This window comes from Balaenoptera acutorostrata, chromosome 14, assembly GCF_949987535.1.
Source record: "Balaenoptera acutorostrata chromosome 14, mBalAcu1.1, whole genome shotgun sequence".
Classification (NCBI taxonomy): Eukaryota; Metazoa; Chordata; class Mammalia; order Artiodactyla; family Balaenopteridae; genus Balaenoptera; species Balaenoptera acutorostrata.
Window position 1 is genome coordinate 16308727 of NC_080077.1, and position 21637 is coordinate 16330363.

The following is a 21637-nucleotide window of genomic DNA, read 5'->3' on the forward strand; positions in this document are numbered from 1 at the left end:
TACAGGAGAGACTGCCATTTTCCAATCCAGTTATTTATTCTTACCCTCCTACAAATTACAGACATTTTTAAATGTAAAATTCACAATGTTCAAGTTTCTAAAAAAAAAAAAAAAATTCTGGATGTGCTAAAAATAAGGAAATGTGATTCATAATCGTGAGAAAAACGAATCAATAGAAGCAGACCCAGAAATAAACAAGATGCAGAAGCTGCTCACGGGTAGCTAGAACTCTCAGGTGCAGCCTTCCCTGGATTGGACGTTTTCGTATACCTTATTAAGTCACGTAAAACACGATTCCTCTAGATCTTACAAGACCTCAGCTGAAGGCCTCTGCTCACGCTGTAGAGTGAACTCATCAGGTCCCCATAAGCGACTGTGTTCAGATTTCTAGTTAAGTTTGTGGAAAACTGAGTGAATGGGACTACTAGTTGTGTATTTTCCCACAGCACTGCCCGCCTTCTGTTACCCAAGTGCATTTTGGGGACCTAAGATGGAAACAATCAGGGGCGCCGGAGGTGAAGGATGAACATGGTGCCTGGTGGTTCCTCACTTGAGCATGTCCCTTCGCTAGAGCCGGCCCTGAGGTCACACGGATTTGTGGAGACCCCTCCTCCCCTTCTCCCCAGGTGTCCGTATCCCTTGGAGCTGACAACTGAGCAGGTCCGGCTGGTTAATAAAGCCTGGCGCGCTTAGACACGAGCCCCGCGCAGATGCGGAGGGCCCCGGGCGCACAGCCCAGCTCAGGGACCGCTACCCCACTACCAGGATACTTTCCGGGTCTGCAAAACAGGCGGGTGTGGGCGGGGTCCCTGCGAGCGAAGGGGGGGCCGGGCGGGGCGGGCCTGGGCGGGGCTTGACGCGCCCCGCCCCCGCGGCCGCTTTTCATCCCCGGCTGGTGATCCTCGTCCAGGCCGCCTCATCCTCGCGGAGCTCGCGGCGGCTCGGGGCAGAGAGTAGCCGGGGCGCCCAGAAGCCCCGGGAGAGGACGAGGAGCGGGGCCGGGCCGGCAATGCCTCCAGCTGCTGCGGCGCCTGTCGGCGACCGAGCGCCCGCGGCCTCGGGGGCGCAGCTGGGCCCCGGGGAGGCCAGGCTTTGAGGCGCTGGGGCCTAGCTCCCCCGCCTCCCTCGCTCTCTGCGGCCCCGCTTTGGCTCGCTTCCTCCGCCGCCGACCACCATGGCCTCCGCCGCCCGGGAGAGCGCGGGCTCCGGGCTCAGGCCGCCGCCACGGCTCCCGGCGCTGCGCGGGCTGCTGCTGCTGTGCTTGTGGCTGCCCAGCGGCCGCGCGGTGGGGTCGCCCTCCGCGCCGCTGTCCGAGCTGCACGCGCAGCTCTCGGGAGTGGAGCAGCTGCTGGAGGAGTTCCGCCGGCAGCTGCAGCAGGAACGGCCGCAGGAGGCGCTGGAGCTGGAACTGCGCGCGGGCGGCGGCCCCCAGGAAGGCTGCCCAGGTGGCGGCGGCGGCTACAGCGCCATGCCGGACGCCATCATCCGCACCAAGGACTCCATCGCGGCCGGCGCCAGCTTCCTGAGCGCGCCGGCTGCCGTGCGGGACTGGCGGCAGTGCCTGGAGGCCTGCTGCCTCGAGCCGCGCTGCTCCGTGGCCGTGGTGGAGCTGCCCCGCCGGCCCGCGCCCCGGGCCGCCGCGCTCGGCTGCTACCTCTTCAACTGCACCGCGCGCGGCCGCAGCGTCTGCAAGTTCGCACTGCACCGCGGCTACAGCAGCTACAGCCTCAGCCGCGCCCGAGAGGGCGAGCAGGAAGGCCTGGAAGCTGGCGCCCCGGCCATCGCCCGGGCCTCGCCGCGGCCGGGTAAGCACGCCCCTGGAGGCCGGGGCCGGGCCGCTTGGGTCCTGCTGTCGCTGCCCTTGCACCTGTTGGTGGCTGCATCTGGGAGACCCGCCTAGGCAGGGCCGCTGGGCCCTTCTCAGTCAAGTCAGAAATGAAACACCCTCGATCCAAATTAATGTAACTTAGTTGCGGGCATCCAGAAGAGTGGCTTTGATTTCCCAGTCCTAAGGATGGTTTCTGAGAAACCCCAGTAGATTGATCAGAAGCGGGCACGATGGGCTGCTTGTGGAATTTTTCTAAGCTTAGGGAGGAATGCTTATCTGAAAAGATTCACAGAAATTCGATTTAATGGAGGAGAAAAGTTCAGGGGGAAAAAAGTCTATTTTAATCTCAGAGGTTCTTATAAGGAAGGCATGGTTTGTGTCAGGTAATTACAAGAGCAAAATCTAATTAGCTGCCGGATTGCTCATAGCGCACCCTTATTTCCTAGCTTGGCTCTCAGGATTCATGATTCCACCTAAAGTTGCTTTCATCAGATAAAAATAGGAAGGGAAATGTGTCAGGTTATTTTGAAGTGGGTCCAACTGATTCCCATGAACTATGGTTCTCTTTTTTAAAGAGGGAAAAGAAGGGACTTGATTTGTTGAAAACAAAGTTTAAGGCACCTCTCTTTTGAAAAGGAGCTAAAAGTGATGCTTTTCATTTGATGGTTTTACTTTCTGGGGATGCTCAGAATGAGAAGACCCAAACGGGGTGGGGGGGGGAATTGTAGCAGTTGGAGATTAAGGTCCCTGAGGGAATAAAACCTTGATTGGGCCTGCCTGTGGTCGGCTCAGTGTGTTTGATTGCACTCTGTTGCTGTTTGCTTTATGATAACACAAGAGTGAAACCATAGCAAGATTAGAGGGGCATAGCCTCTGGAGTCTTCATGACCTTCAGGTCCAAAGAGAAGGGTCAGGAAATCTGTGTCCACAATGGCCCACCTCCCTTACCACCTCCAGGGGAATAAACATCAAAGTTCACCCTGCAACTGCTCAGCCTTGAGGCAGACACTGGGAAGGACCCCAAAGTTTTCTCCCTGAAGTGGAGGCAGGAGGCACTTTCACCTGGACCCTCACCAGCATCTCAGAGCCCGCCCGTGGGTGTTACACACACATCCGTCCTCTGCCCAAGCAGGGACTCAAAGATCCCAGCACCAAAGAAACAAAATCCCTTTCCCTTTTTCTCACTGCACATCTGGAAGAAACCAACATTGCCAAGGAGAGCTTTCTTATAAGCCAGGGGAAACCAAAAGGACATTAAAAAAGGAAAGAATATGCCCATGGGGGAAAGAAACTTTAGTTTACTGTAGAAGTTTCTGAATCATTTTTTCTTCTACTTCGTTTTTTTGGCCTTCCCTTCCCTGGGGCAAGTTCGTCTAGGAATTCAGTTTTGTAGATGTTCAGAGGTACACACAGATGACCACTGGGCTTGGTCCTTATTCTGGAAAAGAACTGCCTTGCTCACAGTTCTTTGGATCTCCAGTAGTATGGACACATGGAAGGGTGCTTCTTAGCCCAGTGCACCAAGAAGCTGTCTGCAGGTAGGGCAAACGTTACCCTACCCAAATGTCCTGTGTTTTCCCTGCCCAGATTCTTAACCTCCTGAAGTTCTCTGTGCTTCTGAGACTAAGTTTTTCCTTCTTGAGTGTTTTTTGTGTTTCTGAATCTTGTGAGCATGTGTAGTTTAAGGCTAAAGGAGCATGAAAATGGTTTAGAGAAGCTCTCGCAGAGAATTTGTTAGGGGTGCGTTTGAGGTGAATAAGAAGAGCATGAAGAAATGGTGGAGGGCCGGGTGGGATGGGACAGCACACATTTATAGCGGACCCCATCAGCCCTGTTTGTTGCTGATGTTTATTGTTTGATGGGAAGCACTATTAACAAGCTCCTTAGACAAGTGAACTCACTCTGTCCTCACAGCACCCCAAATCTAGGTTCTTTCATAATCCCCAGCGTACTGGAAGGCTTGGTGAGAGAAAGTAACCTGCCGGAGGGTCTCATAGCACCTAAGTTGTGGAGCTGTGCGTTATGAGCTGTGTTCTGGGTCAGCTGGCATGTTTTTCTCCAGCAGCATCGGGCCACCTGGAAGCAGAGATGCCCTTGGTTGGGTTTCCAGGGTGGGACTGACGAGGTGGCTGCAGGGGATCATGGAAGAATGCGAAGGAGTGGAGGACGCTTAGAGAGGTGTGTTGAAATGACAGAATCTGCCTGCAGTTGCATGCAAAGGTCAGGGCTGGGGACTTGAGGTCCTGAAACCTGGGTTTGAGAGCCAGCTCTTCTACCTGAGGGTCCCTGCTCATCCTCTTAGGACTTGAGTGCTTGCCTTGCCTTCCAGCCGGGCTGTCATGACGATCAAGGATGGACATGCTTTGTGAATTATAAAGGTGGCAGTTTTTTAGGAAAATGATCCATGCTAAAGAAAAAGTATGAGCAAAAAAGTTTATTATAGCATTATTTATGATGGTGAAAAAAATTGGTAACAAAATAAAATGTCCAGTAGTAGAGGTTAGGGAATCAAAATGACAATTGTGAAGTTTATGTAGTGACACAGACAATGGTAGGATATATGAATAAATGTCAAAAATAGAAAATAAATTAGTAGGTTAAATTCAGGATGTAACTTTATATTTACTGTAACCAGAATACACATCCAGTGCCCCCAAAGTATAGTGGGAAGGATAGAGCCTTTCAGTTTGACAGATCTGGGCTGACATCTGAACTGACAAATTTATCACTTGTGTGGTCTTAGGCAACTAAGTTAGCCAATCTGACCCTGGTTTCCTCTTGAGTATGACGCAGATGACAACACTACCTCAGAGACTTGTGAAAGTTGAGTGACTTTACGGCTCGAAACACTAAGCATGGTGCCTGGTACAAAGAAATCACCCAAGAAATGGTAACTATTAGTTATTATTATCAGCAGCTCAGATGGAGAAAGACAAAGAGTACACACCAGAAATGATGATAATCATATTGGGGTTGTGAATCATTTTTTCCTAACGTGTTGCAATTAAGAAAAACACACAATGGAAGAGAAAAAGACCACAAAAGCCAACAGAAAACTCAAGATGGATTTTGACCTGTAGTATCTAAGCCTCTTCCCTTAGTCTGGCCCTATTTCCATATCCTCAGCCTCGGCTGTATCATTTGCACCCACGCAGCAAGACCCAGATGCCAGACCTCTTCCTTGTTAAGGCGTTGGTCAGAGCAGCGTGTTGTAAATCAGCGTAGCTAACGGTATACTTCTCTGTATAAAATGCTGCCTTGATATGCTCCATTAAAATTGGTATGAGTTTTATTTCGCCTCTGTGGATCTTACCAAGGGTGCTTAGTCTTCAAAAGAAATCAGTGTTTCCATAGTACTTAACATTGGCTTGTTACATTTTTATAACAAAAATTCCAAGTTACATTTAATCTTGTTCTTCATCAGCAAGTCAAATTTTTTGAATGATAGCGTACTCCTTTCCTCTTCTCGTCATTTGTTTATTTTTAAGACCTCTTTCTGGCTTAAGCCAGCTTTGCCTGGACTTGAACTGAGGAGGAAATATAGCTCTATTATTTCAAATACAATGACCAATTTAGAGGATATGAGGATTTCACTGTGTTCATAAATCATATCTTTTAAGCTTACCTAAAGAAAAGTATCAATAAATGACTAACGCGATTATTTTTTTCTTCCAGGAGGGCCAGGATTAATTAGTTTTATAGTATATGGGATATTTCAGAGCTTACCTGATTTTTCCATCTTAAATCTTTCTTGGTTAAATCTTTGAGGGCCTAGGACTTCACTGGCGGTCCAGTGGTCAGGATTCCGCACTCCCACTGCAGGGGCACAGGTTCAATCCCTGATCGGGGAACTAAGATCCTGCATGCTGCACGGCGCAGCCAAAAAAATTTTTTTTAATTAAAAAATTTAAAAAAGAGAAGAGAGTGTGAAACCTTAGTGGAAGGTCAAAAAAAAAAAAATTAAAAGCAACGTTTAAAAAAAATCTTTGAGGGCCTAAAAATATATTATTAGTATCACTGCTGTTTATATCAGATAGGTGTATTTTAGTTTGTTTACTTAAAATGGTATTTTAACATAAATTTTAAAGCAAATAGCTGCTAATTATAATGTATTACTGCTGAATTATAGGATTCCAGAATTATGGGACTTCTCTGGTTGTCCAGTGGTTAAGACTCTGCTTTTGCTGCAGAGGGCATGGGTTCAATCCCTGGTCAGGGAACTAAGATCCACCAGCTGCACAGCGCAGCCAGAAAAAAAAAAAAAGGTTCCAGAATTATAAAGTGGTAAAACATTGTGTGGAAAGTGATGAACCTTCCAGAAGCAAAGGAAATACTCAATAAAAAAGGGCCTATTATTAATGCAGTTGTCATCGCTCTCCTTACCTGGGAGGAGCAGAATAAAGTCAACAGGCACTGGATCTTTGCTCAGGTGGAAAAAAGCAGATCAAATGTCTTCTAAGACAGGCGTTGCTTATGTGGCTTATTTAATTCAGTTACTAGTCCTCATTGTTTTAAATGACTAAAAGTGGGACTCATCTTCTCAGTGGACACATGTACCCTTTGGCAATAGTAAGTGTGCTTATTCCTTGTAAACTAGCTCATGAAAAAAAAAGTCATCTCTCTTGGAGGCTCCCAGAAGCATTCTCATTCAGAAAAGCCACAGCTCTGGGCTTCCCTGGTGGCGCAGTGGTTGAGACTCTGCCTGCCAATGCAGGGGACACGGGTTTGAGCCCTGGTCTGGGAGGATCCCATATGCCGCTGAGCAACTGGGCCCGTGCGCCACAGCTACTGAGCCTGCGCGTCTGGAGCCTGTGCTCCGCAATAGGAGAGGCCGCCATAGTGAGAGGCCCACGCACTGCGATGAAGAGTGGCCCCTGCTTGCGGCAACTGGAGGAAGCCCTCGCACAGAAACGAAGACCCAACACAGCTGTAAATAAATAAATAAATAAATAAATATTAAAAAAAAAAAAAAAGCCACAGCTCTAAGACCTGCAAGCCCCTCATGTCCTCTGTTGCTGGGCGTTGAGAGGAACGATAGATGAGAAGATAGAGCTACACAGGTAGGTCAGGTAGGTCTCCGAACATCCTCTGAAGCAAGGAAATGACCAAATCAGGTTAGCATTCCGGAAGAGTCCTTCCAGCTGCAGTAACCACACTTTGTTGCCTAATGAGAAGCTAATAGGATTGCTGCTAGCCCCAAACCTCAGGCACTGGACGTCTGGATTGGCCCTTAGAAGTTTACTTGGGAGGCAACTTCGGCTGCGCAGAAAAGAGAGCAATGTCTTAGCAACGTCATTCAGAATAAGCTAAGGAAGTCCAGGCCAGAATTCGGACCAAGTTTTGGAGCTGGAGGAGGGAGGAAATAGTGGATGCCAAACAAGATGTATTACAAAAACCTACAGGGTTTTTTTCCCAGCTAAATTACTAAGTTTCTTTAAAATATATGTGCATTTGTGTAAGTTTACTAATAAGATGCTTAAATCCATTAAAATATTCACAGTTCTGCTCTTAGAAATATTTTCTATATCTAATGGCTTCTATCAGTCACCACTGGAGCAGCTGTCAGTCATGTATTAATATTTAGTGAACACAGTGAGCCTTAAATTTAGTACCATGAAGAACAAAAGGTAAATACGTACTCGTTCGCTATTTTAGGATATCTCAAACTCTGTGCTAGCCTCTCTTGTAAAAACTAGTTAGAAGCTGTGAACCTCTTGTGTTTTGCTAGATGAAAAATTGGATTCCAGAAAATTTCTATGTGAGTTTTATGTGAATCCAAGAACTTGCCTTAACGTTCCAAATTTAATTTATTACATTACAATGAAAATAAGAAAATAACTTCTTGCTATACATCCTCTTGGCAGTTCTTTGCTGGACTATATCTATTCTAGCAAACAAGTTACCTCTCTTAATAAGTTAGAAACAAAAATAGGGAACATACGTCTTGTGAATTATTTATTTTCTTTCACAGAAAAGGACGAGCCTCCACTTAGCAAGGCCGGGCGAGATGTTGTTTTGCACCTGCCCACAGATGGAGTGATTCTGGATGGCCGTGAGAGCACAGATGACCACGCCATCGTCCAGTATGCGTGGACACTGCTGCAGGGTGACCCATCAGTGGACATGAAGGTAATCCATGTCGTAATTGTAATGAAAACTAATGTTTCAGTGCAGTGGTCTTTCTACTTATGTTACCCAACTGTCTGTGAGTTGGCAGAAGTGTAAAATGGAGAAAGCATAAGAATGATAGTTGAAAAAAATGTTACTATATGAATTTACTTTTCTACTGAGTAAACAGTGATCCTGACCATGTGTTTTATTTTTATTTATTTATTTATTTTTTGGCTGAGCCTCGTGGCTTGTGGGATCTTAGTTCCCCAACCAGGGATCGAACCTGGGCCCTCGGCAGTGAGTGCATGGAGTCCTAACCACTGGACCGCCAAGGAATTCCCTGACCATATGGTTTGAAGCTTACCCTCGTTCTTGCTGCTTTTTTGTTGACTTCTCCAGAACACAAAAATGCTTCAAGGAAAAAGACTCATGCTTTGTTTTGTTGACTCAGATTACTTTAAAAAATTTTTTTCTGTCTTCTTTTTTGAGTTAAAATCCAAGTAGAAAATTTGAAAAATACAAAGGAACATAAAGAGGAAAATAACAATAGAATGAACTTACTCTTCACATGATCCAGAAAGCAACCATCTTACCTCGCGTTAGGCCTGCCTGAGATAGTTGAGTTAATTAAGTGAGGTGGGGTTTGGAGTCAAGGGCTCCTATTCAAGCGCTCCTCACTGATTTTCATCAGGCTTATCTGGGCTGGAATTGCTGCCGATGGGAATGTGCCACTTACCCAGTGGCTGCCTGTACACAATTAAGATACAATTGACATGTAACATTATGTGAGTTTCAGGTGTACAGCACAGTGACTTGATATATGTACATATGGTGACGTGATCACCAGAGTAAGTCTAGTCCACATCTGTCACCACACAGAGTTAGTTTTTTTTCTTGTGATGAGAACTGTTAAGATCTACTCTCTTAGCAACTTTCAGATATACAAAACAGTGTTATTAACTGTACTCACCATGCTGTACATCATATCCCATGACTTATTTATTTTATAACTGGAAATTTGTAACTTTTGACCTCTTTCACCTGTCCCTTACCCCATGCCTCTGACAACCACCAATCTGTCCTCTGTATCTATGAGCTCGGTTTTTTGGGTATTTTTGTTTTCTTAGATTCCATAATAAGCATAAGATCATACAGTATTTGTCTTTCTCCGTCTGGCTTATTTCACTTAGCATAATGCCCTCATGGTCCGTCCATGCTGTTGCAAATAGCAAGATTTCCTTCTCTTTACACACCATATTTTCTTTATCCATTTATCCGTTGATAGACATTTAGGTTGTTGCCATATCTTGGCTATTGTAAATAAGGCTGCATTGAATATGGGAGTGCATATATCTTTTCGAATTAGTGTTTTTGTTTCCTTTAGATAAATACCTGGAAGTGGAATTGCTGTATCAACACAGGGAGTCTTGAGTCGTGAGGAAAGTGGCTTTTTATTAACCCTTCCAGGACCCTTTGTAGTATTTCCTGGCTTAGGCAGATAAACTTCATCCAAATCACTTCAGTCAGAGGAGGTGGGGAAAATCTGTGTTGGTTTGCCAGGGCTGCCATAACAAAGTACCACAGACTGGGTGGCTTAAACAACAGAAATTTCTCACAGTTCTGGAGGCTAGAAGTCCAAGATCAAGGTGGCAGCAGGGTTGGTTTCTTCTAAGGCCTCCCTCCTTGGCTTGTAGTTGGCTGTCTTCTCCTGCCTGTGTCTTCACAGGCTCTTCCCTCTGTGGGGAAGCACTGACTTCTGTTTTCTTGGGACAAAGACAAGAACGATAATCAGCTAGTCCCTCAAGACTAATTTAAACACACTGACTTACCCAATGATTAGACAGTCTTAGAACTGGACCAGACCCTCAATCAGCATCTTACCCAGCCTCCTATCCATACAAGAGCTCCTGCTTTCACATCCCTTCCAGTGGTCATCCAGTCTCTGCCTGGTATTTCCAGAGATGAAAGCTCGTTATTTCACATCACGTCGCATGACATCTTTAATCAGCTCTAACTGTTGGGCCAGTGGGGTGTTACTTCTATGCATTGGTGTTGAATCTTCTTTTTGGAAAAGCACTGAACACATCTTTTTTTCTGTGTATCAGCCGTTAAAGGTTTTTGTTTTTTTTTTTTAAATGAATGTCACCACTTGGGATGGTCTTCTCAGAACTAAACACTCTCATTTCTTTCAGATGTTCCTCATATGAATTGATTTTTAGACTGTCCACCATCCAGCCTTTTTTGGATTTTCTCAGATTCATCCATGCCCTTCTTAAAATCTGACACCCCTAATTGAAACCCACGCATAAACCGTGGTTCTTCCTGACACAGAGTGTTATATCCTGTGATCCAGACATTGTCTCACTTCTATTAATGAAGATTCATTTACATAAACTATTTTAGTAGCTGCTTCACACCATAGGTTCATGCTGAGTTTTCCATTAGCAGGATCACCTAAAACCTGCTTCATCTTTCTACATGAACTGCTGTCCTGATGGCCTCCCCCATCCTGTGTTTGTATAATTGATTTACTGAACCTGAGTGCAAGACTTTGTTTACCCTTTTTATATCTCAGTGTTTGGGTTTTCAGCTACAACAGAAATAATTTTGAACTTTGAGTGTCATCCATCATATTTATTATTCTTCTGTGCATTGTGTCAGCTGCAGAATTAGTGTATCTTTACTGAAGTCTCTGAGAACCAAGATTGATCAGGAAAGGTGCATGGGCAAGCCATTGATCAGCCTGCTATGAGAGTTCCCTTGAGATGACACTGACAATTAATTGGCACTCGTGGGATATATTTGTTCAGGCAGCTGCAAATCTGTCTCTATTATCATCTAGCTTTTCATAGTTGCTACTAAAGGCTTTACTCTGTAAACAATGAATTATGTATATAAACACTGAATAAAAATAATGCTGATGATTCAGTATTTATTTTATTGAAGATATTTATAAAGAAGTAACAAGATTAGGCATTTCTTATAGACTTTTAGGGCTGACTATGATGCCATCAAGAGGAAAATGTGTGGGACTTCCCTGGTGGTCCAGTGGTTAAGACTCCACACTTCCACTTCAGGGGGCACGAGTTCGATCCTTGGTCGGAGGAACTAAGATCCTGCATGCCGACCGGCGGGGCCGAGGGGAAAAAAAAAAAAAAGGAGGAAAGTGTGGACTAATTCCCCAGCAAAGTGTATAACGGCGATGGCAGATAGACCTAAAGCTATAAAGCCAACATCTAAGTGACAAAGTCTGCAATAGAGGAGTCATTTGCTATCAAACTGCAACTGTCTTATAATGGTGTACATTCATGAATGCCCCCAAAGTTAACTCAACTCTCATTGGTCAGGCTTTCCGCTGATTGCCTATCCCAACCCCTTCTTGAGCCCTCCCCTCTCCTCTCCCCTTTTCTCCACTGTCTGCAGGGTCCTCACCCCCTCCTCTCATCTTTGGTGGTAGAATAGTCAGCCCTCCCTTTGTTTTGGGATACTTTAAGACCAGGTTGTAGGACTATCCTTTCACATCCAAATGACCCATCAGGTATTCAAAAAACAAAAATCAATGAGGTTCTCACCCTAAGAGGAATTACGCTGCCAGCTTAATTATGATAAAAAATTGCTAACCTTCTTTAGCATCTAGTGTGTGTCCAGTACTGTACTAAGCACTTTTTTTTTTTAATTTTTTGGCCGCGTGGCATGTGGGATCTTAGTTCCCAGACCAGGGATCTAACCTGCACCCCCTGCATTGGCAGCGCAGAGCCTTAACCACTAGACCGCCAGGGAAGTCCCAGTACCAAGCACTTTAAATCGACTAAACATATGGGAAAGCTCATGTTCTGACTTGGTTTCCTCATTTATGAAGAAAATGAATAAGAGAGATGATTGGTCAGAAGCAAGAGGTTCTGATTTTTTTTTTTTTTTTTTGGCCACACCCAGCAGCTTGCTCTGTCTTAGCTCGCCAACCAGAGATTGAACCCGGGCCTCTGAGTGAAAGCGCCGAGTCCTAACTACTAGACCACCAGGGAATTCCCAAGAGGTTCTGATTTTAAAGTCATATATTTTCTGCCCTCTAACAGGATATTCTACATCTATTTAACTGGGTATTAATCTATAATACATTCTTAAATGTAAGAAGACACATTTTTCAGGTAGTCCATTAGATGTCACTGAGTTTCATAACATAATACATTTAAATCTGAAGTCAGAATGTAAAATATGACATTTAGGAACGTGATAACAGAGTATGAGGACATTCAGGGAGATTTGAAATTCATAAATCTGTCGATTGATTTCCATTCATCAGATGTGGAAAATTTAACTAAACTGTTTTAGAATACCATGTGTAATGGAAGCTTACTAAAGGATGGATATTGTTTACACCAATAACTTCATTATTAACTTAAAACCAGTTGCACATTGGTGTGCCTGCTGTACACACTTAATTTTTAAAAACAGATAGGTGTATTATCATCCACACTGAAACATGTTTGGGAGTGAGAGGAGGTGGTATTAATAATTACACCAGAACCACAGAGATAAACTGAGACTGTCTTGAGCAAACAGAAACATGAGTCCTTGATAAAACCCAAGTTCCACGAGACTGGATGGTCTATATTTCGTCTCCCCATTAGTCTCATTTTTAGACCACCCTCAACGCATTAACATAGTATATTAAAACTGAGCCTTAGAGAAAAGGTTTTCTGGGCAAGGAACATAAATAGAAAGAAGAATATTGGCTTTTTGTCATAGGGAAAGAGAACGCAAAACCAATGTTGAATTTCAAACTGCCTTCTGTCTTACGTAGGAGATATTTTGTCATTTACTCCTCCTCAGTCAGTTTCCCTGGATATAATTTGGGTCAATACTGAAAATGCCTACAAAATGAAAGAATCATATACGTTAAGGAGATGATTAAAAAACGCATTGAAAGACTTTATAAAAATTTAGTAAGCAGGATTTTCAAGGCAGCCAGGTTATTTAACCAATACACAAAGTACCTACAGTGATCTTTGAAGATTAAAGGCTAACTGCATCTGTCTCCTGTTTTTCACCTGTGTTTGTTGATAACAGGTCAAAGATACATGTAAAATTTATAATATCACAAAAGAATTTATAAGGATTATGAAGGATTTCTTTAGAATTATTTTCAGCGGGGGACTGAGTGATGGGTGGAAAAGGGATTTCAGTTGTCTGGGATGATGTCAGGATTTCTCCCCCCGATCCCCGCCGCCTCTTTCCCTCCTCTCGCGCCTCACTTCCTTCTCCCATTCCTCTCTTCCTTCTTTCCTTCCTCCTCCCTCTCTTCTTTCTTTCTTCCTCTCTTGATATTTTTTCCCTTTCTCTCCTAAAGCCTAGAACTGTACTTTGTACTCACTAGGATTCTAATAATACTTGTTAAATTGATTGGTTCCTTTTTTAAAAAAGTGATTGACTATTTTGCTAACCTTTCAAAAAGTGCCCTTCTAAGCCTCAAATTTTTATCATCCTTCCTAGCAACGTGGGCAGGACAACATTTTTCCGCACTCTGGCCTTATACTGATGTTAGGAAGAGCTGCAAAGTGTTGTCTAACAATGACTTTGCATCTCATCAAGGGAGATCCTAGACACATATCACCTATTATTTTTTCTTGGCTATTGGACAATATCTAGTCTTCATGAAAACAAAATGTAAATTCCTTCAATAAAATTTATCCTAGATATTTGAGGCCATGGGGTGGGGTGGAGGAGGGAGGGTGTAGACTGTTTGTAAATTTTAAAAAGGAAGAAAAATGATAAATAAGTGAGAAAGCTTCATATCACATTTCAACTATTTCCTTCCTCCCTCAGTGAGTCAGTTTAACAGTGAATGAGAGATCAAATAGGTAATTCTTCCAGCACAGCTTCTACTTTGCTTTGGTTTTTGAATCCTCGCTTCACCACCTCCTCTGTGCAAGATGGGAATAACCAAAGCCCTCCTCTCAGGGTGTTATTACTGGGATAAAAGGAGGTAATGCAAATAAGACCCCTGGAACAGTGAGCAGCACATAGTAAACAGTAAAAAAGTACGTTATCATTCAATTTATTCTGAGATCATCTTTCCTTTGATGGTGTCCATGCGGTCCCTGGTAGCCTTGTCTTGCACCCAGGCAGGCTATGTTGGTGCCTGGGTAATGTTCTCTTAAAGATTCTCCCAAGGAACCCCAAACCCCAAATACTTATCCATGTGCTCCCCAGTGCCCAGAAGGCCTTTAATAGGGAAAAAACCCTCACTCCTCCAGTGCCTACAGAGGAAACCCTTCAGAGTCTGGTCTGAGTCAAAAAAAGGACTTTTTAAAAAAATGTATTTTTTTGACACTGAAAAACCAGAGGGTCTAGTTGTTTCCCGGAGGTGAGAGCAGAAGGAGATCAGGAGAAGCAAAAAAACACCATACCCCAGGGCACCAAAACAAATCTGAACCTCTGCAAAATTTCACCTGCATCACTGCCTGTCGGTTATTTTATTCACCTGAAGCTTTGAATAAAGGACAAGAAAGTTATGGCAGCCCACAGAACATTTTTGAGACACAGATTATCAAGGCTGCAAATTTCCTGAGTAATATCTGGGGATAAGTTGGTGCATATGGGGCTTCCTTGGTGGCGCAGTGGTTAAGAATCTGCCTGCCAATGCAGGGGACGTGGGTTCGAGCCCTGGTCCGGGAAGATGCCACATGCCACGGAGCAACTAAGCCCGTGCGCCACAACTACTGAAGCCAGCGCACCTAGAGACCGTGCTCCGAAACAAGAGAAGCCACCGCAATGAGAAGCCCACACGCCGCAACGAAGACCGTGACTAGAGAAAGCCCGCACGCAGCAACGAAGACCCAATGCAGCCAAAAATAAATAAAATTTATTTTGGAAAAAAAAAAAAAAGTTGGTGCATACGAATGAATATTCCATTGTGGCCTTAAGTATTTCTTTGTATCTTGCTTCAAGAGTGAAGGGTGTGGACTTCCCTGGTGGTGCCGTGGTTAAGAATCCGCCTACCAGTGCAGGGGATGCGGGTTCGAGCCCTGGTCCGGGAAGATCCCACATGCTGCGGAGCAACTAAGGCCGTGTGCCGCAACTACTGAGCCTGCACTCTAGAGCCCGCAAGCCACAACTACTGAGCCCACGCGCCTAGAGCCCATGCTCCTCAACAAGAGAAGCCACCACAATGAGAAGCCCGCGCACCGCAATGAAGACCCAACACAGCCAAATAAATAAATAAAAATAATTTTTTTAAAAAAAGTATAAAAAAAAAAGAATGAAGGGTGTTATTAGTCAGGAAAAAAAAAAAAACAACAGCAAATCCTAGGACTTACTGCTCCAATTAAGCAGGAAGACACATGAGAGCATAATAGATGAATAATTCATACCAGTTGTGTTTCAGAATTAACCGTGAGCCTTGATGTAGACTGCCCTTTAAGCATGAATTCCTTTTACGCAATAGCTCAGGGCCTTGAATGTTTAACTGCATTTTTTTCTTTAAGAAAACTACTTATAAGGAAATAATGAAAGATAATCTCCCTGGGAAAATAAAGTACGTACCTCATGAAAAATAAATCTGGGTAAATTGAGTTGTGAAAGCTCTATTCCAATAGCAACAGAAGCTTTGAAGTCTTTTTCCTGTTCAGAAACACTCAGCTTCCCAGACAATAAATTTATAGCACAATAGGCTTCCAGCATCACAGGAATCCGCAGTCAATCTGGGCTTCCAGGTCCCCTTGGGTTTAAACCTGACTTCCTGTCACTGTCCCTTCAAAGGTCCTGGCACTTGTATTTGGGGGTGGGTAATGGGGTGGGGATGTGGGTGGGAGAAGCGCTTTTAGAGGTTTTGAAGGACTTTGTGTGTGTATGAGGAAGTATCTTGCTTTTTCAGACCACAACAGCTAGCTGGTTTGTGTATAAGCTGTGACTCAGTGCTTTCTAGGAAATGATTCTTGGAATAAGGACCTGGAAGGCCTAGAGCTCTGCTAACTCGGAGGTAGAATTCTACAGTGGCTATGAGCATGGAATTTGGAATCATATGGCCTGGGTTCAAACCCAGTTTTGCCAATTCCCTCATGGGGTGAACTTGGGAAAATTACTTCATTCTTTAAGCCTCAGCTTCCTCAATTGTAAAGAAAATAATACTACCTGAGAGTGTTCCACTGGGGGTTAAAATGGGAAAATGCAAGCAAAGTGCTTAGCACATTGCACAGCACAGAATGAGCACTCGTGGAGAGGTAACTGTTGTAGCTAATTCTAAACATCTTGGGATGTAAACTATTTGTGGGGTCTCGTTGACCAATAGTTTAACTGAACTACTGTCGGAATAAATTTACTCACTTATATATAAACAAACAAACAAAAATTATGAGAGCCTTCTACTGGCAAGGAGCCAGGGAGTAAGGCCCTATGAAGCATTTGTAGGGTATTTTGCCCTCAGGGAGCTGCCTCCCATTGAGGAGATTAGACGTGCCCCTAATTAACGATGATACCAAATAGAAGGTGGCAAGGCCAAAAGCGAATGTAGATAAAGTGCCCCTGGAATTCAGAGGGAGGGAGAGATGATAATCTAGCTGAGGGACATCAGAGAAGACTTTGCAGATGCGAGCCCTGTGGTACATGTCTCTGTACTCTTAATATTTTGACAATAGGACTCATAATTATATTGACGTGAAAATTTCGGATTGAAAAGATCCACATTCTATAGTGCAAAAATTTTGAACATGTGTGAGGGCTTTCAAGTTCAATGTATATCCTCTGATTATAGTAACCTAGGACCATGAAAGTCAGTATCCTTTTAAAATGAGAATTGGGTATGGCTTTCCCTGGAGGACAGTTGCCCATTTGCCCAGTGGTCTGTGCAATAACTTACTTCTACAAACTTCCTTGGTTTGGAAAGAAGGGAAGGGCAGTAGGAGAAGAAGCAAGAGGGCAGCAGTGCTGATCTTTTGTCTGTAGAAACTGCATATGGCCAGGTGCAAGAAGATTGGCTCACGCTCTCAGGGAATGTCCTGCTCTTGGTGGGAAGGATGGGAACTTTAGTGTTACTCTCTTTCTCTGCTCTTGTTCCAGCTCTCTCTCATCTTCTTTTATGTTATTTGCCATTCTGTTCACTCTTCGTTCATTCATTCATCAAATATTCACTAAGTTTCTAGTCTTAGAACTTAGGTTCTAAGACTGCTGGAGGTAAGAAGAGGAATAGGACTTCCCTGGTGGCACAGTGGTTAAGAATCCACTTGCCAATGCAGGGGACCCGGGTTCAAGCCCTGGTCCGGGAAGATCCCACATGCCGCAGAGCAATGAAGCCCGTGCGCCACAACTACTGAAGACCGTGAGCCACAACTACTGAAGCCTGCATGCCTAGAGCCCATGCTCCACAACAAGAGAAGCCACCGCAATGAGAAGCCCATGCACCGCAACAAAGAATAGCCCCTGCTCGCTGCAACTAGAGAAAGCCCGTACACAGCAACGAAGACTCAACTCAGCCAAAAATAATAAATAAATAAAATAAATTTATAAAAAAAAGAAATGCATAATAAAAAAGAAAAAAAATGAATAACACAGAGGTAAAATTGGGTTGTAACAGGAAGAATAAGTTCCTTTTTCCTCTCTGTACTCTAGTTTAAGAGGCTTCTAATCATGGCTAGTTTTATAAGTGGAGCACGATTTACATAACACATTTTGAGAGAATTTGAAAAGTAGGAGAAAAGCCCCAGTCCAAAAATATTTCTCCCTTTGATTCCTGAAACCTCAAGATAACCAATGTAATTCTGTCTTAATTACTGCCTTTTTGGTTCTGTTCTTTTGAGAATGATCCTCCTCTGGTGAGGATAAGAGAAATCCCCAACTCTTGAGGAAACGCTCTTAAAATCACCTTCCTGCACAATTGGGAAAGATGGGCACATCAGAGTTTTTTGTGACTATGATCTAACTCCATTCATTTGAGCATATATAACTAAGAAAGTACAGACAGTTGAACTCATTTTGCTTCTTTTTTATGGAACTTTGGGTCATAGTCATGATGAAAAGTAAATAGAAAAAGGAACATATAACTGAAGAACAGAACCTAAGCATGTTCACCTGAAGTTTCTAGACAGTTTTGTGGTACCAGTTTATGTTCTGGCCTCTGCTGATCAGGACAGCTGCCCCGTGTGTCTCCTTCACTCTGTATGTGTGCAGGGAGATGGCGTTGGATTATAACAAGAATCGTAATGGCCTTCAAATCACTATAGAGCTCTCATCCGGTTTTGCAAGTTGGATTAGTTGACACGAGGCAGAAGGCTAGAATGCGTTTGGGTTCATTGGTTCAATGGAGTTTCTTACTGAAATATTTTGTACCACGTTATCTTGTCACTACTTTGTAACTGACATATGCCCAATGCCTTATATACTTTAGAAGCAACCGTGTGGGTAGGGGAATAGACAAGCAGTACTCATTTTGTAACTCAGTATATATAATAATCATGTATGTATGTGTGTGTGTGGTATATAAATAAACCCAAACGTGTATTCCTCACCACTAAATTACTATTTTAGGGAGGTGCAGTTGAGCCAGAATAGCAGAGTGAGTTATACATTGATTTAGCCAGAGACCAGCCATCAAAGGCTCTGCTACTGCTGAATAGGAGATCTTGGGCAGAGATTAGAAGCTCTTTGTTTTATTAAAGGTAATATCTCTCTCCAAGTTACAAATTGGTTATGTTGCATATACATTTATGTGTGTGTGTGTGTGTGTGTGTGTGTGTGTGTATTTTTTATCCTGACACTTGGGAAATGTTTGTAAAATACTTTAAATCCTTTCCAGTGTCATATAAATGTGAGGAGATGTTCAAAAAGATGATCTGGGTGCTTGAAGGGAAAACGTCCATTTTACAGTTCTATATATTCTAGTATCTGATTTTGAGGAAAGATAGCCTTTGTTAGCCAAATAACTAAACTAAAAAGGGCCAGGGAATTAAAAGTACAAATTACTATGTTTGAAATAAATAAGCTACAAGGATATATGGTACAGCACAGGGAATATACCCAACATTTTATAATAACTATAAATGGAGTATAACCTTTAAAAATTATTTGAGTCACTATGTTGTACACCTGAAACTTAACCTGAAATTGTAAATCAACTATACCTCAATTTAAAAAAAAAAAAAAGGACATGCCAAGATGTGTTATGAAAGGGATTAAAAAATCAAATCAGATTAATGTTTTATCTCTTATGGCTTCAAAACCTTAAAGAGTTTTCTGCATCCAGGAAGTAAAAACACAGAGGGGAAAAAAATATCTTGAAATGACGAAATCCAAAAATCAAAGTGTTTACTTCCTTTTCTCACTGGCTCTGGGAGACTTAAGGTGAAACAGCAAAAGCTTTAAACAAATTACTGCAGAAGAAGGGGAGGGGAGCTTTTGTAGAAGAAATTTCACAGGCGATTAATAGGATCTTATTGACTTTCTCAGTTACCAAAATAAGCCTCAAACAAAGACCTTGGTATTAAGTTACTGTACTTAGTTTCTGCTCCTAGAGGCAAGGCCTGCAGATGTGGCGGTGCCGAACGCAAAGCCCTCTTCGGAGGCCCTTTGGGCAAGATCCATTCTCTGTCAGCAGTTGTCAGCATCTCCCTTTTCTGTTGGTGTCCAAATCCAGCAGCTCTCAAAGCTTTCCCATCGAGACAGTTGATCGTCATTACACCCATGGATAGCTGAGCCGCAAAATCTGACAGAGCTCTCCTTCCCCTATAAGCAGATTTTTCAAACTCTATTTATCTTAAAAAGTTTTTGAGACAAACTTCTACACACCTCGGCTATACTTGTTAGAGTGCTTTTGCCCCACGAGGGCCAGGTGGAAATTTGGCTCATTGGAAACCATATTAATTCTGCCAAGTGGATAAGGATGATCAGAGTGGCCATTTAATAAAGATCATCAACCAACTCCCAAAAAAAAAAAAAAGGCGCCAGGGAGGTGATATTTAATTTGAAAAGACCTAAATTTGAGTGCACCCAAGATGTTGAAGGTGATTACCATGGTCTGGATCTGGATACGGTGTTTCCTGCATCAGAGAAGAGGTACCTAGGAAGGCTAGAGGGAGGCATCCAAAGCCCAGGTGGAGGGACTGGCCCCTTAGTCGAGGGATGCTCCGTCCTTCCAGCCCCAGCGTTGGAAAGAGGCTTCCCAGGGAAGGCCCAGCCCGCAGAGGTTTAGTTTGACACTGGCAAGCTGAGTGTCGACACCGGCATGCTGCGTGTCGACACCCAGGAGCCCAGTACCTCACTCGCCTTCCCAGAGATATGACCGGGGCCTGGGTGAGGATGTGTCTTGTGTGGATGGCCCCCCCAGCCTCCAGCCTCAAGGCTTCCCTGGTCTCTTAAAATCTCCATTAACTTCATCTCAGCCTCACTCCTATGGCCACACTCAGCATCCCCCTGTCGCACCCACCTTAAATCCCTACTCTGACTCAACCCTACAATCTACCCTCTCCTCTCATACACCCAGGGCAGCAAACCCCAAGGCCGCTGGCCTTCGGCAGTCTTAGGTCTATGTTCTGGCAGACCAGCTGGGACAGAGGACAGAGCTGCGCTCTCACACCACCCTGCTCAAGGCTGCAGGGCTTCACGTCAGCACGCTCCAGTGTGGTCACCATCTGCTCCCATGTTCCCAGGCATTCCTGTCTTAAGTCCCAAGAAGCGATAAAACAGTGGTGTCACCTGTCGCATAGCTGCCACCTCTCACAGCCTGCCTGATTCTGAGCCAGAGGTGGAGAAAGTGGGAGCCCGCCCTGCCACCTCCACTTAGGCAGGTCCATGCTCTAGCACCTGCACGGCCACCGGCTCCCCTCAGCTTAGCCTGGCACCCCCGTGGCCATAGGAGTGGTCATAACTGACCCTTCCAACGCAACCATGTGGATGGGCGTGAGAGGGGAAGTTTCCAGGAGAAAGGGGGTGTCAGGCCCCAGTCCCACCGGAGCTCAAGTCTTCTGACCAATCTGCCAGAATTGTGTGTGATTAGTATTCTGCAACCTTGGACCAGGAGTGGAGAAGTGGGTCATGGGACTGCTCCAAGGATGACACTGATTTCCAGTTCAGGATGATGCTGGACTCTGTGCCTCAGGTTCTTAACTAAATATGATGTTTCCTGTTTGGGTATCAGGTGCCTCAGTCCGGAACCCTGAAGCTGTCCCACCTACAGGAAGGGACATACACCTTTCAGCTGACGGTGATGGACACTGCTGGGCAGAGGAGCTCTGACAACGTCTCGGTGACCGTGCTTCCCGTGGTCTTCTCCACAGGAGGTGAGAAGAAAGTCCTTCCCTCACATTCACAGTGGCCAACAGAAACCGGGTTATCGATGGAAGGATGGTACTAAATTGGCATTTTATATTCTGACTGCATTACAGGGGCCCTTTCATTTTATTTTGGCTGTTGTTGAATGGGGAAATCTTTACTAAAAATATGATTGCAAAAATAGGCTGCATTATATTTTGGGCTAAGTGAGACTGCTGAACTGGGGTGGGGTAGCACTCCACACCCCAGGGGTTGAGAGTAGGCTGTGTGAGCCACGGGACCCGAGAGATGCTCCATCTTTCCGTGACTCAGTTTCGTAAAAGACATCTGGCTTTTCCAGGAGAGGATCTTGTTTAAAGGAGGGTGGTCTATTTGATATGTATGTTCAAAGAATGCAGCCAAGGAGTACATTTAAAACAAGTTAAAATATATGCAGTGCAT

At 44.2% G+C, this 21637-nt stretch overlaps 1 protein-coding gene across 3 annotated transcripts in view; it reads left to right on the forward strand.

Annotated features, from left to right (window-relative positions):
* The first annotated feature begins 883 nt into the window (after positions 1-883).
* LRP11 (LDL receptor related protein 11) overlaps positions 884-21637 on the forward strand; it is a 59440-nt gene continuing 38686 nt past the window's right edge. For all 3 annotated transcript variants that reach the window (XM_057527964.1, XM_007196930.2, XM_057527965.1), the window contains exons 1-3: positions 884-1805; positions 7800-7957; positions 21063-21204. In XM_057527964.1, the coding sequence (XP_057383947.1) occupies positions 1175-1805; positions 7800-7957; positions 21063-21204 (931 nt within the window). In that variant the 5' untranslated portion in view covers positions 884-1174. The remainder of the gene's footprint in view (positions 1806-7799; positions 7958-21062; positions 21205-21637) is intronic.